The sequence below is a fragment of the Phaseolus vulgaris genome, chromosome 3 (genome assembly GCF_051622355.1).
Source record: "Phaseolus vulgaris cultivar YP4 chromosome 3, ASM5162235v1, whole genome shotgun sequence".
In the NCBI taxonomy this organism is placed as follows: Eukaryota; Viridiplantae; Streptophyta; class Magnoliopsida; order Fabales; family Fabaceae; genus Phaseolus; species Phaseolus vulgaris.
This window is the reverse complement of record NC_143500.1, coordinates 8,588,356-8,599,338: the sequence shown is the minus strand read 5'-3', so window position 1 is coordinate 8,599,338 and position 10,983 is coordinate 8,588,356. Positions and strand designations below refer to the sequence as shown.

The window sequence follows — 10,983 nt, the reverse complement described above, 5'->3', positions numbered from 1 at the left end:
ACCATGTTTTCTTTCTGCACCTTTTTTTAATTTTTATTTTATCCTTTTTGAAAATGCAATTTCAGATTACATGTTTTAAAATATTCTTGGAATGTCTTGTTCTAAATAATGTAGAAGAAATAATAAGTTTAAAAACTATTAGGATTCAGGATTTGGGCATTGCATGTAATACTAACCTACCATCAAACGCCACATTTTAACTCTTCTATCTGCCATGATTTTCACTTAGTTAAAGGTCTAATTGATGAAGATTGTAGTTTTTTTCCCTTTAACTATTCGACAAGATTAATATAACCTCACTTAAACAAGTGTAGCTCAGCTTATTAGATAATCTATAAACGGTGTAAAATTCGGGATGAAACAAAAATATGAGAAATGTTACCTTTTTTTCCTTAGAATCCAAAGGCAAATTCTCCCTTTATGCACCTCCATATTAATTATGACTATCTCCATATTAATTATAAAAAGGCAGTTTTAATTTTTTTAAAAAAAATTTGAATAATTATAAATAAAGATAAAACTTTACATTTTTAAATAACTTTACATTCCGGCATCCTATATTCTCTTTTAACCGTAACACTTCAATTGCAACATTTGAGAGAGAAGTTTCATCATTTGAGCGTGTGTGTAAGAGGGTTGATGAGAAAATTTGTTGTATTAGACAATCTCTAATAGGAATATTTTATTATTTTTTAATTTTGCACATCGCTGGTTTTTTCTAAGTTTTGTAACAAAATGAAAAAAATCTAGTGAGTTAGCCAAACATTACAAAATTTATCTCAACCACTAACCATCACAAATAACTATCACCATTTGAAAATGAAGAAAAACACACTATATTCTTCATCATCATACTTAGAAGAAGGATACTGTTGGAACTAAAAAAAAATTATATAGAAGTCCAGGAAAAGATTATAAAAGTGTAGAGAGAATTTCTCAAATCCATATTATACCGTTTTCATATAATCCAATGAATTTAGATACTATAGACAATAAGTTGTTTCTTCATGCACCTTCATATATTATAGTGTAATAAATGTGAAAATACAATTTTTTCCTTCAATAAAAAAAATAAACCCTAAAATTCTAGACAGTTTTTCACCTTTTTAATTCTTTCTATTTTTCTCAGTACCCCCAACACTCATTTGAGCTAGTTGAAGATTTTTTTTGGTGATTCTTTACGCATTTTGGAAGAGGATTTGGAAATTCATTTGTGGTTTTGTGGTAAAAAAAATAGTTTTTGAGTTATATTTTTTCTGTTCCCGTGCATTGGTTTGTCATTGTATCTTTTGTCGTTTCATTTTTCGTATTTTGTAAACATTCTAGATTACGTGTGTCAAAAGTCATTTTATAATCCGAAATTGTTCATAGATTTAGATATTTTGGATGTAATTTTTCGTAATAAACTGGATATGAAGCTTAATTTCAATGACATATTTAAACATTTTAATATTGTAAGATTATCAGAATATTTTAGTTAAAATATAAACAATTTCATACAAATTGGTCAAAAATAAAATACATCATTATAGTTTTATTGTAATTAAAAACACTTTTTTTTATGTTTTTATAAAAAGCTTTCATGTTAAGCATCATTATACTACTTGACATTTCAGCTAGACTGACACTTCAAGTAACAACAATCATTTATCATTACATGAAAAAAATATTATTAAAAAAAAAATACAAAAATATGGGGAGACTAGACCAAAATCCATATGTTAACAAAAATGATACATAGGTAGATTATAACTATTAATAAAGAATTCTAAGAACAGACTAGATGAAAGTCTATTATACTAATGAAAAGATTCTCTATGAATAAATCCTACATTAGCCAACTTATCAGCATACGCATTTTCTTCACGAAAAATATGAGTAACCCTAAACCTGATTTTTTCACAGTAATTAAGACAAGTATTCCATCGATTACGAAGCATCCAAGGAACATTTGTCCTAACAGTAAACGTAACACAAACCAAGACAAAGTGACATTCCAGCTAAATATTAGTAAGATCCAACCTTTGAGTTTCCTCCAAAGCATATATAACTCCATAAAATTCAGCAACCAAAGCAGTCTGAACGTCAAGAAACGCAGATAAAGCTCCAATAAACTCCTTCATACTCCCACGGAAAATACTTCCACAAGCAAATTAAAAACACTTTCAATGTGCTTGATTTTCAGTTTTTAAATTATTCTTTTAGTGATTATAAATTGAACTTTCTATACATAATTATTTTTATTTTTAATTAATTTGACCTTTGCTTACTATTTTTACTATAACATTTTTTTGGATATTATTTTTCCTACTTCTAATTGCATTGGATTTTACATTTCTAGAGTTTTAAAATAGACATATAGTTGGTTGGATTTGAGCTTATACTATTTTCTATGATTTATTGAATTTTTATATAATAACTCATGGAATTTATTTCTTTCATATTAATTTAAATTTTTGTAATTAGACTTTATTCTTCTTCAAACTCCGATTCATATTTTTCATAGAGAAATATCTCATCAATGATAGAATAAGATCCATTTTGAATCCTATTTAAGGAATTCCTTGGTTCGGATCGAAGAAACAATGTCCCTCAATCCTTATCAAACAGATTGCAATCTTTTTCTGTATGTGAGGATCTCATACCTAATTAGAGTCAACGTATGTTTATAACAAATTAGAGAGTTTATATATAAATTAGATGAGCTCTAATAATGTGGATAGAAATCATATATTTAATTTTTAAGTTTTAGAAAATGTATCTTCCTCTCTTTTTCTCTCCATTTTTTAATTGTTGTCTCTTCATTTCTTTTCTCTCTTTTTTTTGTATTTTTTTTTTCATTTTTCATCCGTGTAGAGAATTAAGTCTTGAGATTCAACTCACAAAATTAAAATCATAGAAGTCAAATTGGGTTTTCAAGTTCTACTTTTGGATTTGCACTTTGTTATTATAATTACATTTCTTTTACTTTAGATATCAAATTAATTTGAATTAATATATATTAGAATGGCTAATAGTTTGATTTGATTTGTATACCCAATGATATTAGTACGATTAAATTAAATAATTAAACCGATTAATTATTCAAATTAGGTATCTAATTTTTTAGAAAAATATAACAAGAAAATTTTTATGATTCTTAAATTTGTAGATTGATCTTTCATTTTTTAATCTTTTACTTTTTCTCTTTTGCAAAGTTTAATTTGTAAAGAAACATTACAGATTGAACATAATATACACGTATCCTTTGTTAACGGACTTAGGTTAACTTATAATATACACGTATCCTTTGTTAACGGACTTAGGTTAACTTATAATATACACATATCCTTTGTTAACGGACTTAGGTTAACTTTAAAAAATGTGCATTAATAATATTAATATTTTTGGACATTAGCGCTTATTACTTCTTTAATTTTGTAATTATTTACAAGTGAGAAAGATATAGGTTTTAAAAAAATCTCATTATATAGTTATAAATAAATAATTTATATTTACTTATTTATTTTTAGTTTTAAAATATAATTTAGGATAATGAGAAAGTTTCGTTATATATTGTTATATATATAATGTCATGCTGAATATTTTTTTTATGTTGAACTATTTTCTTTAAAGCCATAACTAACAAAAGTAAAAAAATGAAAATACTAACGGATTTAAATTAGAGTTTCTTTTCTATAAATTATTAGTGTAAAAATTATACAACATGAACTAATTAGAATCACAATGGCAATAACGTTTTATGTTACAAAGGAACAATCATCTTATTGTTATACCGTGTAGTCGTTAGAAGTTCTATATACTGATGAGACCTATATTCGAAAGATATTAATAATATAACCAAATTATTACAAATCATCTTAATATTAATAAAACTATAATTTTTTATGACATTATTTATAATCAAATAATAATATAAAAATATTTGTAATGTATTTAAAGCCTTTATTGCCTGTTAGTAGTAATTTAAGGAAAATATATACCATTAAATACTACCTATAATTTTTTTTGTACATTGTTGTATTTGTCTCTTTTTATTATTATTATGTCCTATTTTTAGTGAGTAAGGAATTTGGACCCTTCACATTTGTAAAATAAAATCAATTAACTGTAAACGGGGATGTGCAATATGTAGACAGACACCCCCTTGTTTAGCTCTTGGACTTTGCTAACAGTATCTGTAAGACCAATTCGCAACAGAAGTTCCAAAAGGAATCAAGCTGAGGTTCCAATTGCCATTTGAAATTGGTCTGGTACACGAAGCAATGGAGCTTGAATGGTGCCAGGCTTACCCAATTGACCGCAGGCAGCCATTTGATCATCACCTCTACTAGGTCTTAACAAGACTGTCAATCCTGCTCTAGCCAATGTATTACGGAATTCAATCATCCTTTCCTCTTTGGTTGGTCTGAAGAATGATCCACTGTGAGGATTGAATGAGATTAGATTAATCTTGCAAGGAATGCCCTTCACAAGCTCGATAAGCCTATCTGCATCTCCATCACTGCGTTAAATATGTAACAGAGGCAAAAAAAAAAATTACTTTTAACATATAATAGAGGTATACAGTGGGGAAACCAGAAAAGTTAAATGTGAACCAAGACCTCAACCATAGTAGTTTATCTTCATGATTTATAATGAAAATAAACAGCTACAAAGAAAAAAGGAACAAGGACATGGAGCGTATGAAACAATCACAATAGAGGAATTTAAAGGGCTTCAATGAAAATTAATGAATGCAAGCAATGCGGTAGTTATATTAATAACACTACATATGAATGGTATGATGAGGGCAGTGAATGGAGAAGGATGAAAGGGCAAATGTTACCCTGAATCAGGACCAAAACGCAAAGGAAACTGAGAACGTATGAAAAATACCATTTTAACATTTCTCTACATATGATATAGCTACCAATATAGTACAGAACATCGTGCAATCTAAAATTCATTACAACATTCCAACTCAAACTCCTATGATCATTAATGCAATTCATACATAAAATTATGTGCCTATATGACAAGAGGCATTGCCAATATACAGAGTCCTTGATGCACAGTTACAAGTATGCATATGATCCATTTCACGACAATCCACAGTCGTGTAAGTTTTATTTGCAAAAACAAGAAGCTAACCTGTCGTTAATTCCTTCAAGCATCACATACTCAAATAGGACTTTGTAGTTGTTTTTGAAGCGAAGCTCCTCCCGAAGTGTCTGAAGAAGCAAGTCCAGCTTATACTTTCGATTTATAGGCATGATCCAGTTTCTTAACTGACATTAGATTCAAATGTGACCGATCATTCCTCTATTCCTGTCCTTGCACTTTTATGTATAATTTTAAGGGTGATCCAGGAACCAATAACAGCATAGTAATAAGAAATTCACCTCATCAGTAGTTGCATTCAAACTAACAGCTAATGAACAGTTGGATTCATGGAGGAAACGTTTGAGCTGTGGAACAAGCCCACTAGTTGAAACAGTGACCTTGCGAGGGCTGAACTGAAGCCCTTGTTCATCCACCATTATATTTGCAGCTGTAATGACATTATCGATGTTATGAAGTGGTTCCCCCATGCCCTAAAATATGTATAGCAGTTATTAGCATCCTATCAATAATAAGATACCAGATCAGAAGTTCTATTTTACATTTTCTTCCCCTTCCCATCTCTACAACCACAACACAACATTTGTAAGCATCAACAACAGAATTGATAGGATAGACGAAGCAGATATCCATAATGACACAATTTTTAAAGAAAAAATATTTCATTTTTCACAATGCAAAATGGTTACAAAATAGATTAACAGAGAGCTTTGGTTTCACATTTGGCTAAGTAATTAGCAAGACAGGGATAATTGTTAGCAATAGTGACCATATTACCGAAAGGTATTGTAGGAACACAGGGAAGATAACAGATCCAACTGACGCATAAATCAGTTACATGGGTCAGTCAAGCAAATAAGACAGTGGGTTTTTTGGAAATTCATAGCAGTGGAAGGAGTTGAGAGACTCTTCAAATCTCAATAAGTCAATGCAGAATAATATTTGTTTCTCTTTCTCTCTGTAACTCTGCAATCTGCGGGTACAATACCCCCAATTGCATAAACTGGTACTAAAGCATTCCATTTAGCTCTCAGTGGCAAAAAAAATAGCATAGGTGGTGGTGACAAATATGGGAGTACTAGTACTACTAATAGCATGTTTGGTTATCCAAACTTTTAAATCCATGTTTAACACCTGAAACAAACTCTTACTTCTCCATTTCATCCTTTGGACGTGTGAACATCCATTTGCAATAATGCAAACAGGTTCACTAACATGCTCTGAATTGCTGACACATAAGAAAGCATACACAGAAGTACTTTAGAAACCATTTGGAAAAGAGAAAGCTACAAAATTAAAATGGAAACTATGCTTTAATTTCAAGGATAAGAGACATAGCTATCATTATACTGACTTCTCAGCAAGAACATGGTGCACATTAAATACGATCAAAGATCTGACAGACCAAGGTGGTATCTTATTAGCTACGAATAAAGTATGCATTAGAATTATCAATGCAATGTTAAATCTACCATAAAGACAACATTTGTGATGGAGCCAACTTCATCTGTGAGCAAGCGTCTGGCAAAAACGGCCTGCTCTGCTATTTCTGCAGCAGTAAGATGTCTCCTAAGACCCATTCTGCAAAAACAATCATGCTAATAAAGTTGCATGAAAAGTAAAACATAACATAACCATCAAATTGCTATCTTCAGCATAAAATAAGACTTGCCTTCCAGTATAGCAAAATTGACAATTCATGGCACATCCAACTTGACTTGAAACGCATACAGTAGTTCTACCTCTGTCACAAGGAATGACAACTGTTTCTATGACCAGCCCATCATCCAATGTGAATAAAATCTGCAATATCCTGTGAGTTTAAAGTTAACAAGAATACTCTCCAGAACCACAACTAAATAAGCAAGCTATGCAAGTAATTATGAAGCTATAAACCTAAACATAAATAACTTTCAGGTTTCATATCATTGTCTATCTAGATGAATTTAATGTTGAAAAAAATGAAAATAAAACAGAGAAAGATCAATTTAACCTTTCTTGTTCCATCAGATGCTGTGTGGATTTCTTTCAGAGCAAGTGCCTTGAACTCCGCATTTTCACTCAACATTTTCTTGAAATCTTTATTCAATCCTGAATCATAAGATATATATACACATAAACTTATAAGAATTACTAGTCAATTCAAATTATTCAGCTCAAAATTCATTGGCAAAACTTCACTATTTCACCAGGAGGGTCTGAAGAACTATGTTTACAAACATTACTGTGTGAAGTACCAAGTACGAACATTATAAAACAATAGTTTTTAAACCCATCTCAAATACATGCAGTGTTAAATGAAGAAGAATTAACCTTCCAGCTCATCAACATGTTGGGCCCAAATGTTGTTTCCATACATTCGCTTCCATAACATCATAGCCTGCCCAGGCCTGTATCCATGTGAGTAAACCCATTTCTGTACAATGATATAACCATTAGCCATACAATTTGGAGTCAACAACTGGAAACCTTTTGTTCATAAGCTATTCACAATGAAATTAATGAACCACAAACAGGGAATCTGCCAAGTGAACTAAAATGGGTTCAAATCCTGGTGACTTAGATAAGAAATAAGTAATTGGAGGTGTATCTAATAAGAATGTGAGAAGTAAGAGTTAATCTTGATCATACATGGATGAATAAGATTATTTTAGCTCAGTCTATTGCATAGCAAATATTTACTCTGCTTACGCTCGCATCTCTAACCTAATACACATCCATAACCAACAAATATCATATTTGTCACATTTTATTGAGATGTTAAAAAACACAAACATTTTTCAACGTGTAGCATAGACATAATGCAGAACTTTTTTTAAAATATTTTGTAAAATGTATTCAATGTTACTTATCCGGTCACAAACATTTGAAAAACCATAAGTAAATTTAAAACCTCTAAAATGAAGTACACTTTGAAAGATAAAAGCAGAATAGAAGACTATTTTAGTTTCACCCTTTTCATTTCTAAGTTTAAATTTGTTTTAACTTGAACTTTTTTAATATTATGTGCCTTGGTGTTTTATATGATTTGTGTTGTAATCTATTCTAGGTAATTGACCTAGTTATCGACTAAAGAAAAATCAACTAGGTTAAGAATAAATTACCTAACTACTTCGCCAAGATTAATAACAAGAATATCGTGTATCCGGTTAATTTCACCAAGATAAGATCAAGTATGCGCCCATTTTCTGATTAACAACAAGAAGGCTACTGAATACCTGATTACTAAGAAAACCGTTGTAAACAATTTAAATATACTTGTCAGGTTTCCGATAGTGAAAAGACTCAGCTTCGTCGCAAACGGAAATAATAGTTGCCCTTAATAGACAATCATAAACAACCTGAATTAGGTTTTACGTATGGGGCATGTATTACAATGCTGCTCATAGTCAGCCTCCAGCCACGCTGGGGTTGATGTTTCTGGATAAGGTCAGTCTCCAGCGAAGCTGGGGTTGATGCTGTCTGATAAGGTCAGCATATTAACATATCTTCCTTGAAAAGAAATTGGTAACGTAGAATTTTATTAAATTAGGCAACGTCATTAAAAACCCTCAAGAAAAAATGCTTCCAAAAGAACTTGAGGAAAAAGTGAGTCGCTCTATGTTTACATTAATTTAACCGAAATAAAAACGTAAGCTTGATGCATTCCATGTCCAAGGGATTAGACCCTCATCAATGTTTCCAAATTGTATGCTCCGTTGAACCTTTGCAAAGCTGTTCCTGAGAACATCTTGCATTGGACTGCATTTGAGCCCCTTGACTCGAGATCAACATCTAAGCCCCTCAAGATCAACATCTGAGCTCGTAAAGCTTTAAGGTAGCTCTTCGAATCTCCTGATCCGGAGAATGGTGTGATCTTAGGTACCATGTAGTGTGGTGGTACTAGCTCATCCATGATTGCCTGGGAGAAGGGTTGTGGATCTGCTTGAGTGTGGATTGGATACAAGTTGGCATGTCCTTGATGTTTCATTTGTCTACGCATGACTTGTTGCAATTCTTTATTAGTTTTTTGTAATTCTTCATTTGCTCCCAAAGCCTCCTCCATCGATGATGTGACAACTCTGCTTCTTCACACAATCAGTCTTGTTTTGCCTGTGCCTCCTCTTCTCTTCTCCTAGCTTATGTTGATGCAAACCCAGTGACCATCATATGTGTTATCCCACTACAATTCCCTCATGGTGTCAAGGATTTGTTGCAAGGTTGGAGCAAGACCATCTTCTTCGAGTTGAACTGTTTGTCTTTGGTTTCTCATGATTACGTATTGTTTTGTCTTGTGGAAGTAGGAAAATTTTTACCTAGCCCCACGACAGGTGTCAATTTGCTCTGATTAAAAGTAGGGACTTTAAGCTAGTAAGCTCAAGTATCCCTCTGGTTGAGCTTGTGGTGATTTTTATAGGAGTAGATTTCAGCACCCTCTCTAAGGGAAGCTCATATATTAGAATATCGCGATCTTAACAAAAAAGAATGACTGGAGTGTTAGAAGGTTGGGAGGTTACGCCTCCTTGGTTCTGTTACCCTAGAGAACTATGGCCTATACAATACTTCCACGATTTTGTTGGCAACTACCCATACTGATACCAATCGCCTGATAGGCTATATGTGGCCTTGGTTGAGTGACGTGGTGTCCAAATCCTAAACTTCTTTCTATTCCTCTTTAATCTAACCTCAATTGAGGGATTTAGCCCATCCAGAATATCCTATGACCCAAGTTCAGTCATGGGTCACGGACCAAGTTAGGACCGTACAAAAATGAATGTAGAAGGTCAAGTTTAGGAACCAAAAGAGAACAAATGCGTGATGCAGATATAGAGGTTAAATGACATACTAAATCACGTTTTAAAATTATAATACCATTGGTGGTGACAGTAAATTACAGTTTCAATACTAAAGTGAGTGTTTACGCACCAATTATAGTCTATTCAGCCAATCTGAATATTCTAAACATGCACAAACTTCTAAAGAGATAAAAAACATACTTCAAGATCAGGGTAAGTCATCCCTTTGAGCAGCGCCTTCGAACCTTGGCTAGAAATTCCAACGCCATCACCATTTCCTGCATCAAACACACATCATGAACTAAAGAGACAAAAAAAAGTTACACGGAGCAATATAAGGATTTAAGAATCTATTGAAAATTGGGGAAAGAGTAGTGACCGAAATCAGAGAGGTTGTGGTGGTCGGCGGTTAGAGAAGAAACAGAAAGGAAGCGGCGAAGGCGAGGAGAGAGAAGAGAAATGAGAAACGGCGACGTTTTGGTGAGGGAGAAGGAGAAGCGATTGGGTTTAGAAGATACGAGAAGGGTGGAATTTGCAACGGCTCCTATAGCCATCACTCGCCTCATCTTCAAACTCACCCAATCCAATCTTTCACTCTTAATTATTAGTTCTGAGTTCTATTTTACTCAAAATTATTCTGAAATCATTTTTAAAACTTAAAATAAACTATGTTTTTAAAAAATAATTGGTTCTGACCAATTTTACATTATTAGTTTAGCTAGTTAAGATAAAAATTAATTAATTATTTTATTTTATTCATTCCTAAAAATATAGGAACATAATACGAATAATGATGTCTGATGCATAAGCCATATTCGTTCATTTTAACAATTATATTTCTGTTCTTAATATCATTGATTACTGAGAAAATATAAGACTTTTGCAACGTAATAACTAATGGAATAAGTTTTATTGAATATATGTGTTTATATTTATCTTAATAAATAAAACAATGGTAATTATAATAAAAAAAAGGTATTAAAAAACAGTAAGGATCAAATTTAAAAAAATAAAAATATGTTCACATCAAAACTGGTATCGTTCTAATACATGGTTGTCCCATTTTATTATGTTGAGAAGTGCTGAATTATAATGACTTAAGTCA

The 10,983-nt window shown here is 31.8% G+C and overlaps 1 protein-coding gene across 2 annotated transcripts; it reads right to left on the bottom strand.

Moving 5' to 3' along the window:
* Positions 1-4,086: 4,086 nt before the first annotated feature.
* Positions 4,087-10,495, bottom strand: LOC137806468 (Radical SAM superfamily protein). 2 transcript variants are annotated; one of them, XM_068606606.2, is made up of 9 exons: positions 10,258-10,495; positions 10,080-10,156; positions 7,417-7,519; positions 7,097-7,194; positions 6,776-6,906; positions 6,576-6,684; positions 5,385-5,576; positions 5,134-5,270; positions 4,087-4,504 (listed from the first exon to the last, which is right to left on the bottom strand). In XM_068606606.2, the coding sequence occupies exons 1-9, from the start codon at positions 10,442-10,444 to the stop codon at positions 4,216-4,218; spliced, it is 1,323 nt and encodes a 440-aa protein (XP_068462707.1). In that variant the 5' UTR covers positions 10,445-10,495; the 3' UTR covers positions 4,087-4,215. The 2 variants fall into 2 exon arrangements, with proteins under 2 accessions (XP_068462707.1, XP_090156344.1); XM_090300218.1 differs by having other exon boundaries at positions 6,776-6,916; positions 10,258-10,481.
* Between the last annotated feature and the right edge of the window lie 488 nt (positions 10,496-10,983).

Bases quoted from the DNA above. Each gene is read 5' to 3' on its own strand.
- LOC137806468 (XM_068606606.2), bottom strand. From the start codon at position 10,444: ATGAGGCGAGTGATGGCTATAGGAGCCGTTGCAAATTCCACCCTTCTC. The intron at 7,520-10,079 runs GTATGTTTTTTA...ATCATTGTACAG, and splicing joins TGACTTACCCTGATCTTGAA to AAATGGGTTTACTCACATGG. The intron at 5,577-6,575 runs GTAGATTTAACA...TACATATTTTAG, and splicing joins TCACAAATGTTGTCTTTATG to GGCATGGGGGAACCACTTCA.